The following is a 21,383-nucleotide window of genomic DNA, read 5'->3' as shown; positions in this document are numbered from 1 at the left end:
AAAATCAAGGTGTGAAAAGAAACTTTAATATTACTTAAGCAACAAAGGTAAGGCAGGAAATGGGAGATCTTGAGGCAAGTCATGTCTATGCCAAGAAACTTAGCTTTATGTTGAAAACCAGCACTTCCCCAAGAGAGTCTTTTGTCATGGTCTAGGTAGATATATATGAAAGGTGAAAAATACACTTGATACATGTGCTGGATTTCCCAAAGTTAAAAGGCAAAAGATTTATGCGATCTGAAGAGAAACCAGAGTATTGGATTTCCCAAAGTTAAATGGCGTTTCATTCTTATTATTTTAATAGCATTCAATAAGCTGATTCAATGAGCAAGTATTTATTCAACACCTACCATGGGAAGCTGTGTGCTAGCAATAGGGAGTAACAGTGGAGAACAAGAAAGATGGCTCATATATTCTACCTTCTGTACACTGCAAATACCCAAGAGACACAGAAGTATATAGCCTTTCCCAAAACGCTTTCTGTTAGTGGCCTTCTCTAGGGAGAGCTTTGGAAATGCTGTGATAAATGGATTCTACAGCTAAAGTTACTTAAGCAGCTGCAGATCTGAAGAGTCAGGATGGAATAAGGAGAGCATCCAGGAGGCGAGAGGGTGATTGCATTGGCTCTGGAGATGGGTTGATGGGCATCTCCTCTGATGCTTCCAGTTTCAAGTTGGGGATCTTTCTCTCCATCCATTCCTACTGCCCTTATCCTTCCTGCCCGCATCTTTCAAGCCCTTAGTCAACTGCATTCTCATTCATGAAGCCTCCCCTACCTTTTCCAGCCAGGGTTAGATACAACCTTCTCCCAGTTCCCATGGAACCCTGAACATCTCTCTCTGGTCATAGCTGTCAGCCTGTAGTCTGTGGACACATCCTGGAAGATGCTTCTGCAGAGCATTTGGTAACACGGGCACAGTAAGGCTTGGTTTAGTGTTGAAATAGAAAAAAAAAATAATGAAATCTTTCAGGCACACTTGAGGCTGGAGTCTGAAGACTGTGTAGAAAAAAAAAAAAAGTTTTAACCTAAGTTGTCATATGTTCATGTATCTCCATGGCCTGAACAATTTGAGTTGGCTGAGCAAATGTTTCTTTTACTATCCTCCTGGAATACCCTAGAGAAGAGATTTCCACTTGGATTTTATCATGGAGAACATTTTATGCTAGGGTTTGCCAGTAGTCAATGATTAGTTATACCAGGTGACTGTGGAAGTCCAGAATAAAATTTGTAAGGTGCTTATGCCCAAATTAAACATGACTATAAACATATAGAATTAAATGATCCACTCTGAGCCCAAGTGTCTCACCTATTTGTGACAGGATGATAGGACTTAGACTAAACTGAGACATAAGAGTTTTATAAAGCATCTCTAAACATTTATATCTACCAAACACATGAGATAAGGCTGTGGTTAAAGTACGCATTTATTAATAACCCCCGACAACTTGCGGGTTGTCAACTGAAGTACCTTCCAAATAAGGTAGAATTGTGTATGCTCATCATTCTTGTATCCTTCCACTTTTATGAGTTTTCAGGCTGTATCATTTGTATATAATTGACATTTCAAAGTATTTTGGAAGAGAAATAAATGGCAATGTGTGAATCAATAAGACAAATATGTTAGAGTAAAAGTAAGAATTCTACTGAAGAAAGAGCTGCTTTGAATTTTACTACCTTAGGGATGATAATTTTTTTTAAAGAAGAAATATATATATACATATATATATACTAGACACACACACACACACAAGCAATAAATAAATGTTTCCTCATTTGCTGTATATCCTTAAGACAATTTCTAGCTACATGGCTGTATTTTTATAATTTTTACCAGTTATGCTTGTTTTACTGCTAAGACGGTCCATGGAAGGTCTTCCTGGCACCATTGTGGAAACAGTCTCCCCTCCCGTGGATTTTTAATCAACTCCCACATTTGATTACAGCTTAATCACTGGAATAAGTCTCTTATTCGATATCATTCAGAGTGGTTCTGTTTCTCTGCTCAAAACCTAGCAACTACAATGTAGGTAGACACTCATTCTCAAAATGCCAGTATCCTCAGAAGTTTGTGTTCTACCCAGAAGACCTCAGAGGAGGTTTACCCCACTCTCATAATGTGGAAAATTCTGCATTATTCCACTTCAGAAAGGAAGATGTCCCTCTCCTTATCCCCAGTGCTCTAACTTCCCTTCAGCATTTTTGTCATCCTGGAGACAATCTTATTCCTAGACTTCCTACCCTCATAGTGACCCAAACCTGACAGTTTCTTCATTCTCATCTTGTCTCTTCTTTCCATGGACCAACCCAGCGGTACAATGAAATGTGCCATGTTCCGTGGGCTGCCTCGGTCTGAAAACAAAACCTTCCTTGTGAGTGGGTGGTTAATCTACAGAATTAACTTGATTCCAGATTTGCTCATCCCTTTTTATCCCACTCTAAGGACTATAGCAGAGCAAAGGCCTGCAGCCTGTTCGGGATTTGTTTGTTTGTTTTTCAAAATTCTGAGGGGAAAAATTCTACTGAGACTGTCCATGTCCTTCTGGTCAAGATAGTTACTTGTGCTCTCCCTCCCACCCCCTCAGGGACACTGTTCTGGGAATTATACCATCTCTTCCTTTTATCTCCGGTTTGTCTTTAATCCATTGGGTACTTTCCTCAATTCCTCAATATGATATTTCTTTATTCACAAAAAAGCAGCTCCCTTCACTATTAGTACCTAAAGCCACCACCTCCTGCCTGTCCCATCCTTCACCAGCACATTTCTTTAGTGATTAGTCACCATTCCAAGGTCTGTTGCCTCTACATCCCCTTTCTCCTTAAATCCTGCTGTCCATAAAACCACTCAGGAAACCGGTGGATAAAATCACTTGCTGAAGTTTCCTTGTGAGCGTCCTATATGCAATGTTCTTCCTCAGCTCCAGTGTCCCAACTCTCTGACTTTCTCCCCCTTAAAACTCCCACTACTTCTTCCCTCACATTTGCTGCCTCCCAGTGGATTCTCCTTCTGCTTCTCCCTGTGTCTAAGTATCCACCAGGGCTCCACACATATTCTTTCCCTTTCTTCCCAAATATTTTAGTGTAACTCTTTAATCTGTCTTCTCTATTCAGAATATTTCATGAAAATCATAACATTTCATGAGTACTTACTCTGGCTGGTACTTTGCATATATTATCTTGTTTAATTTTCAAATAAACCTTCAGAGCGCCTGGGTGGCTAAGTTTGTTGGCCATCCGACTTGGTTTTGGCACAGATCATGATCTCAGGGTCCAGAAATGGAGCCCTGTGACCTGTGCTGGTCATGGGAAGTCTGCTGGATATTCTCTCCCTCTGCCTCTACCCTCCTCATGCTCACTCTCACACTCTCTCTTAAAAAAATAAATCTTGGGTGGCGGGAGACAACTCTTATTAGCTCCGTTGTATACTTGTGGCATTTGAGGGCAAGAAAAATTAAGGAACTTGCCAAGGTCATCCAGTCAGCAAATGAAAGTGCCAGGATTTGAACCCAGATAGTCTCATGGCTGCCAAAGAGCTCTCCACCATTTAGCTCTTTAGGCCTTCAGGAAGCCTCTCCTGACCCCCTAGTGTGATATGGTCCCTCCATTTGTGGCACCTTATGAAATTTATTTTTTACTCAATGTTATGGTCATTTTCACTCCCTTCCCTCCCCGCCCCCACCCCACCTCCCACATACACCGTAACATTATCAATCCTGGGAGAAAGGGACTGTATTTATTGATTTCATATCCCTCTAATGTTAGCATAGGACTGTCTTCAGCCAGCAGAAGACCTGCTAATTTGAATGGAAGACCTGTCCTCCCAGCATGCCCAACACCCTGATAATTTCCAGATGTGACAGGAATCCAGGAAGTGAACAAACGTCAGGGTGTCCCAGTGTTGCAAATGAGCAGGCACTCTAGGCCAGGTGGCTCAGGATCTGTTTATTTTCAAGGCTGTGAAAGAAAAGGTAGAGCAGAGAAAGAAAGCACATTACGGACTCCCATGCTGTGTCTGTCAGCCTTTGGCCAGCAAACTTATTAAGTAAGATTTTAATGCTTCACTCATTTTGGAAAGACAAAATCTCATATTTAAGAATAACTATCCAACCCCAGATTGAGAAACCTTTCCCAAGAGGTTATGATGGACTTCAATTTTAAATAAAGGGATGTAGGGATGCCTGGGTGGCTCAGTGGGTTAAACCTCTGCCTTAGGCTCAGGTCATGATTTCAGGGTCCTGCAATCGAGCCCTGCATCCCACCTCCCGCCTGCTTCTCTGCTTACTTGTGGTCTCTGTCTGTCAAATAAATAAATAAAATCTTTAAAAATATATAATAAATACGTAAATAAAGGGATGTTGTTAATGAGTCACTTTCCATCTGTTAAGAAAGACCTATATATTTCCCAATAACTTTGTTCTCCATCAAGGTATCTCATTTTCTCTCTGCCAAATAAAATTACATTAAATTAAATTAAAATAAATAAATGAAGTTTTATGAGAGAAAGTAGATATTGGTCTGAACTGACGGACCTTGTTGACAATTTCTTCTTTATGTTATAACTTTCTTCCAGAACAAGCCAAAGGAGCAAAAAAAAAAAAAAAAAAAAGTCACCGAAGCCCAGGCTATGCACCCCACTGACAGTATTACTTGCATCTAGGTATCTGTTCTGTGCACTACAGGTTTGCCGCAGAGCCAGTTCAAGCAGAAAGTTCCCATGGATTCCAGGGGAAATATGGTGCTTGATTTGGCCACATACAGAGCTCAGAAATGGATACAAGCCAGAAAAGGGAAAATCTTCAGCTGATCGTCGCAGGATGGCCTGGAAGTGTATCTCTTTACATGTGGCTTCATAGCTTAGCCAACTTCTAAGTCAACTAAAGCAGTTAATTTGTGTGTGATGTCACCTGTATTGAGCCCCTTTCACTCACTCCTCCTCTATGATGCCCTTAAAATCAATGGGTTCCCAAATTCTATCTCAAACCCACTGTCCTTCTCTCTTTATAATTTGTCCTTTATCACATTCACCTTTAACTGTGGCTTAGACTGTGCCTTGTAGCAGTTGACTCCGTTTCAGCCAGGGGCTCTCACTTTTCCTGCATCTCTTGCTGCCTGACAAATGTTCCCACTTCTGTGAGCTATAACCACCTCCAATTCAGTCTTCCCCCCCATAAGCACCCCCCTTTCTAATTCCCTGTCTTCTTATCAACAATAACAAAATTCTCCTTGCAGATACTTTCCATTTCCCTCTTCCTTGATCTTGTACCTAACCAGTCACAAAAGTTCATCAAATCCTCCTTCATGAGGCTCTCGAAGTCCCTTCCTGGAATCTGACAAATTGAGGAAAGAAGGAAACCAATGATGTGTCCCCATGATGTGAAAGGAGCCAGGAGATGGTTCCTAACTGGGCTAGGAGGTCACTTGGAATGCAGAACACAGAAGTAATCCAAAGGTTAAGCACAGAACAGAGCTAAGCATCAGAGCTGGCATCAGAATACTGAGATCAGCTCTCCATCAGACCTACAAGATAAGTGGGAGGACATAGTGAGAAGGAGGTCAAGAAGTCAGGAACCAGGGACCCGGTCTGTTTTGTTCATCTTCGAATCTCCAGAACCTTGCCCATAGCTCACAGTAGGCACACATTGCATTCCCTATAATCCCAAGTACAAGGCAATGGTTATAACCTCTCATTCAAGACCTCATATTAAGCAATGCTCTCTCACTGTCATTACTTGAGACACCAGGTAATGTTTGGGGAAGTCATATGAGACAAGAGCAACATCCATCCATCCATGTTAGTTTGGAGGATCTAGAGAAGTAACCTGACAGAATGCATAAATAAGAAGGCAAGGAATTTTAATAAGATTTAGTGGTATCTCACGAGGGTTTTGACTTAACAACTCAAATGTTCAATGTCATCATAAAAGGGCTTTTTAAAAAATTACTTTAAAACAAGTGTTGTAGAAATAAAAAAATACTCATCTACAGACAGATTTCTTTGTCATATATTTTGGGGCTTGGGTTAAAACTTGCAGTGACTAAGTCACATAGAGATTTCTAAAATATTGCCGCTTAAACAACATAGGAGAAAGGAAGGTGACATATTTTGGAAAGCTGTGATGATGGAATCAAACAGTGTTTGTTGTGGCAACAAAGATTATGACAGTAGCAAAAACATTGCTTCTATTTATTAAGATTTTATATAATGCATTATTCTGAATATATATGTGTAAATTAAATTAATGCATTAAATATGAGTAGACATTTGACAATTTCCTGTAAGTCACTAAAAGTTATATATTCCACGTGGTCCATATACTTTCTCATTGAGAAAAGCAGAATCTGGGCATTGCATTATATTTGTTGAGTGAAATAATGAATGAATGTATGAATACTTATTAAAGAATAAAAATTAATTAAATCTTAGCCTTAGGAATAATTTACTCACTAATCCACTGAGCCAAAATTGATTGTGTTATAACATGCAATTCAGTTAAACAGGAATCAGAATGGCTTGGTACTCAAAGTTACTTCCACTGGAATTTTGACACCTAATACAAAGAAATACTTCCTCTAACTTTCTGTTATAAAAAATTTCAAACACACTCAAAAGTGGAAAAATAATTTAACCAACATTCACATGACCCCCACCTAGACCCAACAGTAACTTTTTTTAAAGAGCACAATAGAAAGATTTGAGGTTGGGGGGGGCCAGCAGGAAAGGGAGAGAGAAACTTAAGCAGGCTCCACACTCAGCACAGAGCTTGACATGGGCTCAATCTCACAATCCTGAGACCATGACCTGAGCCAAAATTGAGAATTGGATGCTTAACCAACTTGAGCCACCCAGGCACCCCATAGACTCAACAGTTATTAACATTTTCCCAAAATTGTTCCATATATATGTTCAATTTTTGATGGACCATTTAAAAAAATTATAGGTGTCATAACATTTAATTCCCCTAATACTTCAGCATGCCCTGAAGTATTTCCTCACATAACTGTAATACTACTACCGCTCCTAACAAAATTAACAATAATTCCTTAATAAGATTTGGAATAATATAGGTCCTATAATAACCTAGGTCCACATTTGGACCTATGCAATTGTTCAAAATATGGATTTTTTTTAAAGATTTTATTTATTTATTTGACAGACAGAGATCACAAGTAGGCAGAGAGGCAGGCAGAGAGAGAGGAGGAAGCAGGCTCCCCGCTGAGCAGAGAGCCCGATGTGGGGCTTGATCCTAGGTCTCTGAGATCACGACCTGAGCCAAAGGCAGAGGCTTTAACCCACTGAGCCACCCAGGCGCCCCAAAATATGGATTTTTTTTAACCAGGTTTTTACAACAACAAAACAGGATCCAATGAAGGAATACACACTGCATTGGGTTGTGTCTTTTAAGTTTCTTCTGCCACCCCTCTTTTTTTCTTCTGCGGTCCAGTTTTATTGAGGTATAATTAACAAATAAAAATGTTTATATTCAAGGTGTACAATATATGTAAACATTGTGAAATTATTACCACAGCCAAGCTAATTAATACATCCATCATCTCACCTCATTACCATTTTTTTGTGTGTGTGGAGAGAACACTTTAGATATATTGTCTTATCAAATTTCAAGTATACTATACAATATTATTAACCGTAGTAACCATGCTGTACATTAGATCCCAGAAATTATTCATCTTATAACTGAAGACTTACATACTTTGGCCAATATCTCCTCATTTCCCCTATTTCCTGCCCCTCATCACCACCATTCTACTCTCTGCTTCTGTGAGGTCAGATTTCTTAGATTCCACATATAAATAAGTTCATGCAATATCCATCTTTCTGTGCCTGGCTTATTTCATTTAGCATCATGTAGCCCAGATTCATTTATATTGTTGGAAATGGCATGATTTCCTTCTTTTTTTGTGGCTAAATAATATTCTACAGTATTTTATATTCTTTATCCATTCATCCATCTACAGATACTTGGATTATTTCTGTATCTTGCTTATCATAAATAATGATGCAATGAACTTGGAGGAACAGCTATCTCTTCAAGACACTGATTTCATTTCCTATAGATATATACCCAGAACTGGGATAACTGAATCATGTGGTGGTTCTGTTTTTTAAATTTTTTGAGAAACCTCATATGGGTTGTACATTTTCATAATGGTTGTATGAACTTGTATTCCTACCAATAGTGTACAAGGGTTGACTTTTCTCCACATCCTCACCCACACTTGTTATCATTTACCTTTTCAATAATACCCATACCTAATAGGTGTTAGGTGGTATCTCATTGTGGTTTTCATTTGAATTTCCCTAAAGATTAATGATGTTGAGTACTTTTTCACATACTTACTGGCCATTTGTAGGTCTTCTTTGGGAAAATATTTAGGACTTTGCTCATTTTTAAAGTCAGGTTACATGAGGGGTTTTTAGTTATATGAGTTCCTCCATTTGAGATTTGGTTTGCAAATATTTCTGCCCATTCCATCTGTTGCCTTTTCATTTTGTTGATAATTTCCTTTGCTGTGCTCATTGTGGGTTATCTGATTGTTTCCTCATGAAGTCATTTGTCACCTCCCCTTTTGATGTTTCTGGTGAAATGGAAGCTGGATATGAAAACTTGACTAAATTCAGGTTAAATGCATCATTAGTGTATTGAATCTTACACTCTGATAAGAGCACAAGTGCTCTTGTTCCAACATTGGGGATGGAATTTGATCACCCGGTCAAGGTAGTAACCTCAGATTTGTGATTAGGGAGTAACTGATGGGAGTGATAACTTTGACATCTTACAAAAACTGTGTTCCTCATTAACCTTTCACTTAATGGATTTAGCGCCTGTTGAGAATTTTTGCCTGAATCCAGTATTTTATTAGGGGGTTGTAAAATAAAATGCACCTTTCTGATTGCCCTCATTCATGATCAACTTCCATTTTTCTCTGAGCACTTTTTATGATCTTAAACGTGTTCTTTGAAATTTAAAAGCTTCAAAGTCCAAAATTTTTTAAATATATGTTTTATTGTCCTGGAAGAGAACTAACCTTCTGTTTCCTTTTGTGTTTTCAGCAAAATGGGTGGCCACATGTTTACGATAAGCCACTTGTTGAATCCTTTGAGGAAGCACCTCTTCATGTGATGGTTTTCACTTACTTGGGATATGGACTTGGAACCCTATTTGGCTATCTGAGAGACTTTTTGAGGAGCTGTGGAATAGAAAAGTGTAACGCAGCCATAGAGCGAGAAGAACAAAAAGTATGTATGTGTACCTCCTTGGATCTTTGTCAATGCATATTCTTCTCTTAAGTGTTCTCAGAAGTTGTGATGCTTGTACAGATCCTATAAAAGAGTGAGACACGCAGAAACCACTCAGGGTAAATTCTATTCATCTCTACCCCGTAAATCCCATCTTCCATGTGTCGGACTTGATTTTTGTTTTGTTTTGTTTTTAACAAATATTTTATTAAGAAACTACTGTTCTCTAGACAATGAACTAAGGGTTTTCTCATACATCATCATATTTAATTTTTATAACAATACCATGTGACAGGTATTAAAATGCCATTTTGAAGATGAAAAAACAAAATATAAGAACAAGAGCTTTTGGATAGGACTGGACTCTGGTCTTCTTGTTGCAAGATGAATATTGTTTATGTTCTATCCTAGAATAGAAAAGTGTGCCTGAGTGAAACATGAAATTTTAATTTTGTATAGTTCATGATTTCTCAACTCTGGTTGAGAATTTTGAATTGACATTTTGAATTGGATAATTCTTTGACATGGAAGGCTGCCCTATGCACTGTAAAGTTTTTAACTGCATCACTGGCCTCTATTCATATCAGTGAGTTAGCATTCTACCACACACTTGTGATAATCAGACATTTCTCCCAACATTGTCAAATGGTATCATTTGACAAAAAACCCCAATTTAGAACCACTAATATAGATACTTTTGAGAGTTAACGCATACAAGATTACATCATCCTCTTTTCACATAGAGCTACTAGGACAACCTGGCAAATATTCAGGGAACTGCAGAGAGCCTGCATTTTCCTAACATGTTCTCCAAATTGGTTCATATGACTTATGATGCCCTGAATTCCTTCTTTCTAAAAATTTCTTTGAAATACTATGATGATTATGGACAAAGATCATTCCACATGAGGGAGTCTCGAACACATCTAAGCAAAGAAAATAGGGAAAGAAAACATGGTGTGAAAGAGGTAAGAGAAAGCATTGTACATTCAAGAAACCAAGGAATTCCAATGACTGGACTATTGTGAATGACAGTGGGAGTATGTGGGGAGAAAGATTGTTTGAGAGGCAAGTAGGGACCAGATTATAATGGGTTTTTATAAGCCAAAGGTATTTATTATAAGAACAATGGGTAGGCATTGAAGGAATTCAGGCAGAGGAATGTGGATTTACAGATTAGAAAGACTGTGTTCACTAACCTATGAAGAAGGGATTGCAGGACAGCACAGACTGAAAAACCAGTTAAGAGACTGATGCAGAAATCTAGCTTAAAAATTAAAAAAGCTAGGTGAGACCTTGGGGTAAGACCAGGGTAGTTATAGTAGGGGTGGTGGTAAGAGATAAGGCCAAGAGATGTTAAAGAAGATGGAGTTAAGGATGGTTGGCTTGACTTGGGGAATTAGGGAGATGGACAAATGAAAGCCCACACCCAGGTCTATACCTTGGGTAGCTGAGCAGGAAGAAGGTTGTGGCATTCATTAAAATGGGAAATAGAGAAGGAAGAGTCAATTGGAGGAGAAAATGGTCAATTCTTTTTTTGACAGGTTGAGAACTGGCAGTTAGGTAGAAAGGTCTGGATCCCTGGTGAAACATCCCTGATGGCATCTTTAGCCTATCTTAAGCATATCAACATTAATCAAAGCCACAGAAGTAGATGAGATCTCCCAAGGAAGGTCTATAGAGAAAAAAGAGGAAGGGAGAGTTGAGAATGAAGAAGTTTAGAGAATTTAATAGATGTAGGAGATGGAATTCCAATTCAAGACTAGGAGCAAAGTGACAATTTAAAAAGACTTAAAATAGTTTAGGAAAAAGATATTTGTCCTTAAACTGGGAAAGAGGTTGATGGAATGAAGAAAAGGGAATTGTAGAGATATTTAGGAGGTAGATATAGAAAATATGATAAAGGGAAGAAACCAAGGTAATCCCAACTTTTTACTTTGGTCAGACACGAGAATGGTGGTGATACACCCATCAAAATGGCAAAGTTTCATATTAACAAAATTATGTGCACAGATACAGTTTTGAGGATGTACAGGTCTGTAAGTGGCAAAGGATATAGAAACAGTTGAAGCTAGTAGGAGCTGGTAATGAAATGGGAGACTGGGATAAGAAAAGCAAGTTCTTCCTGGCCATTCTCACAAGGATCCCCACAGCCCCTCCCTGACACCAGCTTGAAGCTCTCTTATCACCAATCTGCCTGCTCCCCAGGTGTAGGTAACCGGAGCCCAATAGATAACCACATTTTAGAATATTTATTGGGACAGAGGGTGAGTCAAATGTAAATTTCTCAGGTGTGGCATCCCTTAGCAAGCTTCGGCTTCAGCTCTGCCATCTATTTCTACCCTGTGCCAATGTTCTTGCTCGAGCAACCCAACAGGGCTAGTCACTTTGGTCTTTCCAAAGCATTTCTTACATTTCAAGCAGAACATAGTTATATATAGGCAAACTGGCTCCCAGGGAAGCAGACTCTGAGATGGAGGCGTGAGGGCAGAAAGGTTTCTGGGGTACATTCGTGGAAGCAACACCCGTACACCAGCAAGGGAGCAAAGGGAGCAAGATGAGACAGGTGAATTGTGATGCAGTCCGAGCCAAGGCCCCAATGGATCCCACAGGGAGCTCTGGAGATGGAAGGGCCTTCCAGAAGCCTTCCTCAGGGATGGCAGGGTGTGGAGTCTCCAGTGATGATAGATGGGGGCTACCACCGTAGAGGGATGTGATCCCGGGCCAGGCAGCTTCCCTTCATCAAGCTGTCTGCCTCCAATACTCCTGGCACTGGGGGAAGGGGTGCCTGGTCCCCAACAATGAGCAATCTGGGCTTAGCAGCCTGCATGGCAGCACCTGTCACTACACTGCAAGCATGACTCAAACCACCTCCCAGGAGGAAGACATTGCATCAGAAAAATGAATGCCCTGTACTTCTTGACAAAATAAATTCTTTTCCTCCTGGTTGATCTCTGTGACGTAGAGAGCACCAGTCAATCAACTAGCTCACCTTGGTGGTCATACCTTTCACATGGGACACTTTTATTACACGTTCCTTCCTTTGGAGCCCCTTTAGACATTTATAATCTCCCAGAGTAATTGGTTTTAATAAATTGCAGTGGCTACAGCTGCTATGTCCTTTTTGATGGGACTTGGTCATGAGAAACCTGTCTTCAGGCTGACCTTTAGCCTTTCACTATTTTTTCCCCAGCCCCGTCCCTCTGACAGTACCCTTGCTTTGTGTTAATAAGCTACTTGAGCCATGTCTTGAAGTCTCTTGCTGGAAACACACTGCCTCCCAATGATTCCTGGTTCTCTTAGCAGAAATGAGCATTATATTCTATTCTTTTTTTAAAAGATTTTATTTATTTATTTGAGAGAGAGAGAGAGAGAAGATGAGAGAGAGAGAGCATGACAGAAGAGAGGTCAGCAGGAGAAGCAGACTCCCCACTGAGCAGGGAGCCTGAACGGGGACTTGATCCCAGGACTCCAGGATCATAACCTGAGCCATAGGCAGTTGCTTAACCAACTGAGCACCCAGGCACCCTATATTCTATTCTAAAAGCATGGTCACTGAGAGACCAGAATGAATCGTCGCTTTAGACAAACCAGCCAAGAGCAAAATGACACCAGGAAAAAAGTGCATCCAAAAGAGCAATTATTTTTTTCAAAAAGATCATTAAGAGATGCTGATTCTGATTACACTCTTCTACTCCACATGCGTTCTTTTTATTTTTAATAAAAGTTGCATTTAAGTGTACAGCAAGATATTTTGATAAAAATATACAGATATCGTTACAGATAAAAATGATGGTTGCCATGAAGCTAACTGGCATGTCCCCTTCCTCGTTTCTTTCCTGTTTTTCAAATACAAGAATTTATTAACCCAATTTTCCTATTTTCTCCCTTACTGGGATGACTCCTCTCATATCAAACCATCCATTCAAACTAAAATGTTGCCCCAAATTTAGAATCTTTTTGCATTCTTCTTTTTGATTTCTAGCCCCAATACCCTGAAGCTGACTCCAAAACATAAAGGGTCTGACAGTCCTCTTATCTACATCACTTGGAGACTGATTCACTTAGTATTTCTGATTCACTTAGTATAAACTAAGTGAAAAGGAAAAAAAAAAATCAAAATCTTCGTCCAGAAGAGCATTAAAAAAAAAATCACAGGCCCAGGACATGGGGTACATCAGATTGACTCCACTAGCAATCAGAAGACACTGGCAAACAATAGGACAATACAGACATGTACAAGTTTAAATATTCTTGCTTAAATTCTCCTTTTAATGCTTAATTTTGGGGACACATGTATCTTTTATTTAAAATCCAAGGCCACTGCAGTGATTAATTGCAATTCATTAAAGACCTCTCGATAAATCACCTTCTTAACTTTGACTTAACTTTGCAAAATCCAGAAGATGTCAGCAAATAGAATAATCAGATGACTTAATTTTGCAAAATCCAGAAGATGTCAGAAAATAGAATAATCACATAAATGTCAAGCATCATCAGAGACTTGAAAACTCCAAGCACAGCCCCATTTCTCAATCCCTTTAGTTTGATAACTGATTAAGCAAGACCTGCTCCCCAGGGCATCAGCCTGTTAGAAAACATAGCAGTGCAAGTCCATGTTCACACTAGACCCAGAGAGTCCCTGTAGCTCCTCTACAAGTACATCCCAGACATTTCTGGCCCATCCCCAGAGATTTTTACTCCCACATGAAACAAAGAGGGTTCAGCCAGTTGTAACTGTAAAGAATTTTAAGACAGATCTCCAAATATGTGCCTGAATTAAAAATTGCCCTTTTGTATGTACATTTTGCACCTTGCTACAATAACAAAGATTCACCCAGAGAGACTTTCTTCTGAGTAATTTGAAGGATGAGTTCCATTAGGGTCACGGGGTATGAGTTTTGTCCAAAGCAAACAGATGGCCCAAGCACTGGTCTTCCTGTTTGTACCTGGGTGAGTCCAAAGTCAGAGAGCTTTCACTGGGGTTTCCTTGGAAAGTTAACATACTAGCCAGCCGCTGGTGAGATGGTAATATTGGACCAGTGATTCTCACCCTCTGCTGCACATTGGAATCACCTAAGAAGTTTTAAAAGCTACTGATACCTGAGCTTTACCCACAGATATTCTAATTTAATTTGTCTGTGGTATACCCTTGGTGAGGTTCATAAAAGCTTCCCAGGTGATTCTCATATACAGAAACTTAGAGGCCAGTGTTTTAGAACAATGCTTCTTGAACTTTCCTGGGGGCACAAAGCGTCACTCCCTCATTTCCTTGACTTAACTATCTACTAACAAATCAATAGCTTTAAATGCAGCAGAAGTTGCTGGCCAGTGAAATTCCCAGTCTCCCCAACCAGACTTCATTCTAAATACCTCCCAGATGCTTCCCAGATTCAGCCCTCACAAGGGCTGAATATTTTCCACGATTGCTTCTAGGAGAGAAATACGTGCCCTAGGTTGGAACACTAACTCTAAAATCATAGTTCTAGAAATATTTTGTGAAGTAAGACCATCAGTAAAATCAGATCACAGCCTCAAATAGTGAATACTCAGGTCAGTATTTATTTGGAAACATCCAAGTAAATACACATATATACATGTTATACACACACATATAACTTCTGCTGTGTCATTAAAATGTTAGTATAATCATTTTTTAGTGCTTTTACAGTATAGACTTTGCTTCCCTTTGCAAGAAGGAATCTACAAATAGGAGGAAAGCAGAGTTCACTGATTTTTTTTTAATTCTACTAAATATTTATTTATTTATTTATTGTTCAATTAGCCACCATGTAGTACATCATTAGTTTTTGATGTAGTGTTCAACGATTCATTAGTTTCATATAACACTCAGTGTTCATCACAACACATGCCCTCCTTAAATACCCATCACACAGTTACCCTTTCCCTCCATCCCCCTCCCTTCTGTAACCCTCAGTTTGTTTCCTGGAGTCCAGAGTCTCTCATGGTTTGTCTCCCTCTCTGATTTCTTCCCATTCAGTTTTCCCGCCCTTCCCCTCGGTTAAACATATAAGTGAAACCATACTGATAAGGTAGAGCTTTGCTATCACCAATGGTACTAAGCCAATGTGTGATATGGGTGGGTTATGACAAGTCCTAATGAAGAACCCTGAAATCTTTTTTTCCCTTTCCTTTTTGTTACGGAAATAACGAGCAAAATCCCTCTTCCTGTGTTTTTCGTGCACTTAATTACACATAGGTTCATTTGCACCCATTCTGTCTTTTCCTTAGCATAAATGGGATTGCATCATACAGACTTCTGTGTGATTCACTTTTTTCTCACCTAACTATGTCTGAAGACCATCACATGCCAATACAAGTTTACCTCATTCCTTTTAATACTTTGCATGATGGTATTCCCTAATGTGGGTATATGATTATTTGTATTATCATTTTTTTATTATTTTATTACTTCAGATAATTCCTCAGTGAGCAGCACATGCATTTATTTGAGGATGATTCCTAGAAGTGGCTTTCTGGGTTCAAGGAATGTATATTTCAACTTCTGAGAGATTGGCAAATTGCCTTTCAAAAGAGCTTGCCCAGGTAGACTCTAGTGAGCAGTTCTTAGGAGTGCTTGCTTCCTTACCAGCCTTTGATATGTTGATATGATCAATGTGTTTTTTACTTTGGCCAATCTGATAGGTGAACATTTTTTGTTCTTGTCTTAATTTGCATTTTCCTGATTAATAGTGAGACTGAGCTTCTTTTCTTATGACTGTTAGTACTTCATACTTACTCTTCTTGAATTGCCTATTTTTATCCCTTGCTCTTGATTTTATTAAATTGGGTTTTTCTCATTGATTTCGAGGAAACTTTTCTATATATCCATATATGAATAATTTATCTATTAAGTGATTTCAGGTATTTTTAAAATTCTGTTTCTTGGCTCTTAATTTTTTCTATGTTCTATTTAGCCATATTTACATTTTTAATTTTTAAGTCGTATGTATCAGACATTTTCTTTTGTGTTCCTTGTTGTTAGTTTTTGCTCTTTGGGGAGAGAGAGAGAGGACTTTTAAAAAAATTATTTAAATTCTAGTTAGTTAGGGGCACCTGGGTGGCTCAGTGGGTTAAGCCGCTGCCTTCCGCTCGGGTCATGATCTCAGGGTCCTGGGATCGAGCCCCGCATCGGGCTCTCTGCTCAGCAGGGAGCCTGCTTCCTCCTCTCTCTCTGCCTGCCTCTCTGCCTGCTTGTGATCTCTCTCTGTCAAATAAATAAATAAAATCTTTTTAAAAAAAAATTCTAGTTAGTTAACATGTAATGTAATATTAGTTACAGGCATTGAATTTAATGATTCATGACTTAGATATAATACTCAGTGCTCAACACAGGTGCCTTCCTTAGTACTCATCACCCATTTAGCCACTCCCCTGCCTACCTCCCCTCATCAATGCTCAATTTTTTCTTCAGTTGAGTCTGTTGTGGTTTGTCTTCCTCTCTTTTTTATTTCCATTCTCCTATGTTTATCTATTTTGCTTCTTAAATTCTACATATGAGTGAAATGGATGGTATTTGTCTAACTCTGACTGACTTATTTCGTTTAGCATAGTGCACTCTAGCTCCATCCATGTCATTGCAAATGGCAAGATTTCATTCTTTTTGATGACTGAGTAATATTCCAGAGTGTGTGTATGTGTGTGTGTGTGTGTGTGTGTGTGTGTGTGTGTGTGTAACACATCTTCTTTATCCATTCATCTGTTGATGGACATTTAGCCTCTTTCCATAATTTGGATATTGTTGATAATGCTGTTGTAATCATCAGGGTGAGTATGCCCCTTCAATTCAGTATTTTTATATCTTTGGGGTAAATACCTAGTAATGCAATTGCTGGGTCACAGGGTAGTTCTATTTTCAACTTTCTCAGGAACCTCCATACTGTTTTCCAGAGTGGCTGCACCAGTTTGCGTTCCCACCAACTGTGTAAGAGGGTTCCCCTTTCTCCGCATGCTCACCAACATCTATTGTTTCTTGACTTATTAATTTTAGCCATTCTGATGGGTGCGACATGGTATCTCATTGTGGTTTTGATTTGTAGTTCCCTGAAGAAGAGTAATGTTGAGCATCTTCTCATGTGAGGAGGACTTTCTTTTTTAAAAGAGTGTTTTAAATTGTCTTTAATTGAAATGTTTACCCACTGATTTGAATTATTGATCTATTTGTCTATTTTTTAGGTAAATTTGGAAGTTTTTAGGTAATTCTTAAAGATCTTTTTTCTGTATATACTTTAGAATTTGCTTGTCAGGCATTGAATTTTTTTTTTAAAGAAACTGTTGCCATTTAATTGGTAATATATTATTAAATCTATAGATATAGGTTAACTTTGGAAAGTTTGGCATTTAATAACATTTAGTCTTCCCATTTAGAAACTGATATTTTCTAAATGATATGAAACATTTAGAAAATGATATGTCTCTCCATTTATTTAGGTATTTCACATGTCCTCTAATAAAATTTTATTTCTTTATTCTAAGGTCTGATATTTCCTCTTATGATCATTATTTGGGTATGAATTTTTGGTGGTGGTGGTATTTGAATATTATCTTTTTTTCTCTATCCCATATTCTAATTAGTTATTGATGGCATAGAGAAAAGCTATTGATATTTTCATATTTTAATTCCAGATGCTACCACCTTAATGAATATCTCTCTTCAGGTGCCACAGCTTCTCTGATAGTTGTATTGGAATGTCTTGCAATTTTCCATGCATGCCATGAAAAACTCAACACTGTCTTTTTAAGTCTATTAGGACAAACTTGCTAACTATGTAATTTGGATCCTCTAAACTTACTTAATTTTTGTCTTCTCACACATAATTTCTGAGAAACGTGTGCTAATGTCTTCCACTGTGATTACGGATTTGTTAGTTTCTCCTTTTCTTACGTATTTCAGTGTAACTCTTAAGATACATGAGTTACAACTCCCTCAATTCTTGGTGGGTTTTTTTCCTTTTATCTTACTTTACTTTGCACCCTGTTGTGTCTGATATGAATATTTATACATCTGCTTTTTCTTCAACAGTCATCTCTTTATTTCAGTCTTCATCACTTTCAGAAAATGTAGCCCTCTTGTAAGCAGCATATCAATTTATTTTAAATCAAATGTGAGAGCTTTTGTGTTTTAGTAAAATAATGTAAGTTATGAGCAATTACTTTCTTGAACCATATGAAATTGCTGTTCTTATAGGTCAAAAACAAACATTGGCGACTCCTTGTGGTTAAACCTAATACTTTAATTACTCTTGTGTTTGAACTTATTCCTGCCACCTTTATATTTGACGTTTACATTTTCTTTTTTTTATTTATTTTAAGTACTTTTCCTTTCATACCTTTGATATATTTGAATTTTCTTTGTTCTGCCACTGTTTTTCTCCTTGTCACTGTTAGGAATTGTATATAGTATTTCTCCCTGCTATTTGTTTAAAGTTTCTCTCTCTCTCTCTCTCTCTCTGTATGTATGTATGTATGTGTGTGTGTGTGTGTGTGTGTGTGTATATATATATATATATATATATATATGGTTAGTGACAAGATACAGTTAGTGACAAGAATCTTCCACAGACCAAGAGAAGAATTTCTTTATCCCACATACCCATTTTTCCAGGGTATCATTTGTTTATTAATTTATAGATTCTGTTTCTTTATACCTCATATACAAAACTACTTGGGTTAAACCAAAGTCCATTAATTTCTTCACTCACTACTTTTCCAGGCATCTTCTCTTCCTCCTTAGTTATTTCATTGTTTGTTTTGTTGAGGTATATGCTCAATTATTATAGAAAAGGTCTGTGGGAGTTAAACTCATGACTCCTTACATATATTGGAATGTTTTTATTTGGCTCTCTCATTTGATTGCTGGCTTGGCTGAGTATAGGATTCTTTTTTTTTTTTTAATGTTTTTTTTTTTAAGATTTTTACTTATTTATTTGACAGAGAGAGATCACAAGTAGACGGAGAGGCAGGCAGAGAGAGAGAGAGAGGGAAGCAGGCTCCCTGCTGAGCAGAGAGCCCGATGCAGGACTCGATCCCAGGACCCTGAGATCATGACCTGAGCCGAAGGCAGTGGCTTAACCCACTGAGCCACCCAGGCGCCCTGAGTATAGGATTCTAAGTTCAAAATCATTTTCCTTCATAATCTTTTTTTCCCTTGTCACTTACAAAAGTCTGAAGCAATCCATTTCTTGTTCCCTTGTATATAAACTGCCTTTCTTCCTTCTCTAAAAATACTTGAGGTTTTCCTCACTATCCCTGGAGACTGAAATTTAATCAGTAGATCGTTTAAATCTAACCAGTAGATCATTTAAGATTAAGATTCAAATCTTTCTTCCTTTCTATAATTTCCTTAATCTTAAAAAAAAAAGGATGCATTGTTCTGCTATTGGTCTCAAAAGATGAATATATTTTAAATTCTTTCTCTGTTTGTTCTGTTAAGTCTTTTCGCTAGTTGTTCTGCTTGCTAAATGTGGTACCTCTAATGCTAGTTTTCCTTAAATAGCACTGACACTTTGTTCTATGTTCATTTCTTTTTTTATTAAAGAATCCTTATTTTCCTACATATTTGCCTATTTTGAGTGACCGGAGAAGGGAAATGGAAGGAGTTACCAGGACCAATAGCTTCTATTCTTGCAGTGTGGACTCCCAATCTCTCTACATTGGGGCATTGCTCTTCCATTCCGTTCCTGGTACTTAGCAAGGAGACTTGTCCTGTGGACATCACAACTGCTTCTTACTTATTAACCCATAAAAAGAAGACAAAGAGATCTAACTTCCCACTTAATCACCCTATCAATTTCTTAAAAAAAAAAAAAAGATTTTATTTATTTATTTGAGAGGGAGACAGTGAGAGAGGGCATGAGAGGGAAGAAGATCAGAAGGAGAAGCAGACTTCCCGTGGAGCTGGGAGCCCAATGCGGTACTCGATTCCCAGGCTCTGGTGCCCTGACTATCCATTTCTTATGGTTATTTACCATATGGTTACCATATGGTTATTTACTTCTAACTTTAAACTCCCCTACTTATGTCCAAACCAATCTTCCCAGCATATGTTTTAGAACTGTGGTTTCCTGGGGCACCTGGGTGGCTCAGTGGGTAAAGCCTCTGCCTTCAGCTCAGGTCACAGTCCCAGAATCCTGGGATGGAGCCCTGCATCAGGCTCTCTGCTCAGCGGGGAGCCTACGTTCCCCCTTCTCTCTCTGCCTGCCCTCTGCCTACTTGTGATCTCTGTCAAATAAATAAATAAAATATTAAAAAAAAAAAAAGAACTATGGTTTCCTATGGTTTTACTTCTCCATTGGTCAGATTTTACATGTGTTCCATATTTTGTGATGCTTCAGTATTTCCGATTCAGTAACGATACTCTTGATTGTCTTTCTAGGCATTTATAAATTTATCTTGTTTCTTAAACATCTTTTGTCACTTCAGAGGACTTTTAGACGAGTAGTAGAATACTTACAAGCACTGAGTCTACCATTTTTATTCAAATCTCCCTCTAATTCCTTAATAGAATTAAACTTAGCCATCTTGACTTTATGCTTCTCATACTTCAAAGAACTGTTTATGATACATTGTCCTTTCCAAAAACAAAGAAAAAATGAACATTTTATTATTATTTTTTTTATTATTATCCAGAGCTTGACCTTGGTAGGAGAAATGGCTGTTTCCCAAAAGGAAATAGTGACATAAAATGAAATATTAGATGAGAACAGAAGTGTAGGTGAAAACAAAGTGTTGGTGTGGGCAAAAATTAATAATTGATGTTTGATAATGATTTTTTCTCTCTACAAATTCATGATTCTATTTCATACTGAATAAGCAGGTAGTTAAATCAAATAAGAAGCATGCTTCCAAATTTGGCAGTATTTTTCACAATGGGCCATGGATATGTTCTCTTCACTTCCTTATAAACACCTAGCCCTGTTGCATGATTATTGAAAAGAACACTGGTTTTAGAACTCTAATTCCCAATTTGTCCACTCAGATTTTCTGACTTTCCACTGATTTGTCTACAAACCTTGGACAGAAATATGTATAACACTTGGAAAATTATAAAGTATCCTTCAAGCTTAAAGGTGAAAAAAGATTGTCATATTGCAGTAGAAACAAAGACAT

General features: G+C 38.2%; 1 protein-coding gene across 1 annotated transcript in view; it reads left to right on the top strand.

The window, feature by feature from the left end:
- SPTLC3 (serine palmitoyltransferase long chain base subunit 3) overlaps positions 1–21,383 on the top strand; it is a 136,973-nt gene that overhangs the window by 23,871 nt on the left and 91,719 nt on the right. The window contains exon 2 of the mRNA XM_047746890.1: positions 9,069–9,254. Within this exon, the coding sequence (XP_047602846.1) occupies positions 9,069–9,254 (186 nt within the window). The remainder of the gene's footprint in view (positions 1–9,068; positions 9,255–21,383) is intronic.

This window comes from Lutra lutra, chromosome 9 (assembly GCF_902655055.1).
Source record: "Lutra lutra chromosome 9, mLutLut1.2, whole genome shotgun sequence".
NCBI lineage: Eukaryota > Metazoa > Chordata > Mammalia > Carnivora > Mustelidae > Lutra > Lutra lutra.
The sequence above is the reverse complement of the archived record's forward strand: the minus strand, read 5'-3'. Positions and strand labels throughout refer to the sequence as shown.